The sequence below is a fragment of the Lolium perenne genome, chromosome 1, assembly GCF_019359855.2.
Source record: "Lolium perenne isolate Kyuss_39 chromosome 1, Kyuss_2.0, whole genome shotgun sequence".
Taxonomy (NCBI): domain Eukaryota; kingdom Viridiplantae; phylum Streptophyta; class Magnoliopsida; order Poales; family Poaceae; genus Lolium; species Lolium perenne.
Genome location: NC_067244.2, coordinates 133,280,645 through 133,283,401, shown reverse-complemented (window position 1 = coordinate 133,283,401; position 2,757 = coordinate 133,280,645). Strand labels below are relative to the sequence as shown.

Below are 2,757 nucleotides of genomic sequence, written 5' to 3'. Positions count from 1 at the left end.
CCCTGCATTACTATCGTGCGCTCAGCCATGCTCGACCGCGCGCAGCGTGCGGGTCCTGGTGGCTGTCGGGTGTCGGCGTTAAAGCAACTCAAGGCGCTCATGTTTGCATTATATATTGTGCACTGACAGACAGAATAACTCGGAGAGAGCTCGTGCCATTGTGCCATGCGAGAAATTTGAGCTCAACCGCTAAGGGCCATGGCCAATCTCGGCCGCCATGGGCCATGCATGGTCAATCCCAGCGCCAGCGCTGTTGCAACCGCCACAATTGCTGCTGGATGGAGTCGTCCTCAAGTTCAGCTCCGCCGCCGGCAAGACAACCGTCGCCTCGTACGGTCATACCGCACAACCACGCGGTAGCTAGTGTCCTCTCCCGCGAGGCCGCGAGATGTGGTTATCCACGTTTTCTCGAGAGACAGGCATGTGATGGCTGACGGAATAAACTGGCACGGACGATGACTCGGGACTTCAGGAGCACCTGCTGGGTCGGCGACCGGAGAAGCTCAGCCACAACGTAGAGGAGCTTGGCTATCGCGTAGCATCTAGCCGGATAGCACAAATCAAAGTAGATCTTCGCCCAGTGGATCTCCTCGCCGTGGGCTAGCCTAGCGACGTGTTTCATGAAGCCTATCGCAGTATCGCGTCGGCTGTCGCCGAGGGTCATCATCCCTTCTTTGTCGTCGATAGCGTCCCAGCTCTCCACCTCGAGAACGATGGTCTAGAGATTCGCCGCGAGACTTCTGTTTCGATCCCTTGTTGTTGCCTGCTTGGCTGCTTCGTTCTAATTAGAGAGGTGCTACCCGATTTGATCGGGTTGGTGTAGATTATATAGGGTTTGAATATTACGATCTTCCATCCATGGAGGTCCCGTGTGGTTCCTTTTTTGGAGGAGCCGTGCGTCTCGTGGACTTCTCATTGGTTTAGGTGGTGTTATCTAAATCCTATCGAAGTGGAGTTGGTTTTCTTCGGGCTTCGACATGAGCTTTGTCGGGATGGAACTAAGACGGACGAAGGCACATCACGGGGGGACGAAAGCGCATTGTGACGGACCAAACCAAGGAAACGTTAGCTCCTTTATTATTAGGTATAGATAAACAGTACACGGTCTCGTTTAGCACAAAAGTTCAAACTCAGCTCCGCTCATTATAAGCCGAGTCCAATTGAGCTGCGACCTACTCTAACTCACGGGTTTGAGTTTTAATTCCATCCCTAATCGTTGTCCATGACCGTGCCAATGCATGGAGCAACGCACCAGACTCTCCACCCCGACACTCAGCGGCGTCCATGCTGCGAGTAGGCTCGCCATCCTTCGCCGGTGATGGAAAGGAGCCATCACGGATTGGTAAGATGAATATGACATGTGGGCCTATGTAACTAGTGAGAGTAGGAATTTAGAATTGTGTTTATCTCCCCCAAACAGGTTCAAGGTTTCATTGTGAATGGCATGTTAAACATGATGATGTTTTAAAAAATCCGAAGTACCCTCTCGGTTAGGGTTTTCTGCTCTGGCGGCGGCGACGCCGTTTTGAGATCGCATGTGGTACCTTGATTCCCGATGGTTCTTCCCGTTCGAGCACTGATCCGCAGCGGTGCTCCGCCCTGCTAGCTTGCGTGTCCCCCCCCCCCCCCCCCCCGCGCATTTCCTTGGCGTGTCCTCCCCCCGCGTTTCTGTGCAGCCTCTCCCTTGCGGTTTGTTGAACCATGGCGGAAGAGGCTGGAGGCTCGGGGTCTGCAAAGGGGAAGGAAGCTGAGATTGAAGACATGTTCAGCCATCTGGAGCTCAATGAGGATGAGCTCGACGAGGTGGTCATCTCCGCGGAGGCGGCCAAGGAGTTCCAGAAGGCTGGCTGGTGGTTGGCGATCGGTCGTGTCCTTACTTCTCGGAAGTTTAGTGCAGATGCTCTCTTCGCGAAGATGAAAATCGTCTGGAACCTCTCTCGTGATCCAATCTGCCGGGAGGCTGGTGAAAATCTCTTTATCTTTCAGATGCACTGCCTGGGGGATTGGAAGAAGGTCGTACACCAAGGACCGTGGACTTTCCGTGGATGGGGGTTGCTCATCGAAGATTACGATGGCCTGAGAAATCCTGAATCTGTCACCTTTGATGGCATGTATGTTTGGGCTCAAATTCATGGCATTCCAGAGCTATACCGCAGGCCGGCTATTGTTGACGATCTCTCTCGCAAGATTGGACTCGTCAGGGAGACGCAACTATCCCCAAAGCTGTTCTTCGAGGGGAACTATGTTCGTGTAAGAGTTAGAATAATTGTTGCAAAAGCTCTAATGAGATTTGTTACTTTGAACCTCCCAGATGGGAAGAAGCGTTTCATGGTCAAGTATGAGAAAATCCCATATTATTGTAAACATTGTGGGCTCTTGGTGACATAGGCATCCCCAATGAGCTTGCCGAAGATGGTATCTGGGGTTTGCTGAAGGCCCATGATCCGAAGATTATGAAGCCCGGAAGCCCAATTATGACATAGTTTGGAAATATAGAGTTGTAATAGGAATAATGACTTGTAACGATTACGGGACGAACTCAAAGAGTCTCCCGGACTTTGTAACTTGTACATCACGAAACCCTCGGCTCCGCCTCCTATATAAGGGGGAGTCGAGGAAGAAAGAGAGGATCGATTTCATTGTCAACACAACCCTAATTTTCTAGCAGTCGAGTACTTTTCCGGCTTCGAGATCTACTTGCCCTCTACTTCCAACTAAACCCTAGTCTACAATCTGTAGGCATTGACAAGTTGATAC

The 2,757-nt window shown here is 51.6% G+C and overlaps 1 protein-coding gene across 1 annotated transcript; it reads left to right on the top strand.

Annotated features, from left to right (window-relative positions):
* Positions 1–1,701: 1,701 nt before the first annotated feature.
* LOC127333521 (uncharacterized) lies at positions 1,702–2,388 on the top strand. The gene has a single exon (XM_051359900.1). It carries the CDS (start codon positions 1,702–1,704, stop codon positions 2,386–2,388), a length of 687 nt encoding a protein of 228 aa, XP_051215860.1.
* The last annotated feature ends 369 nt before the right edge of the window (positions 2,389–2,757 follow it).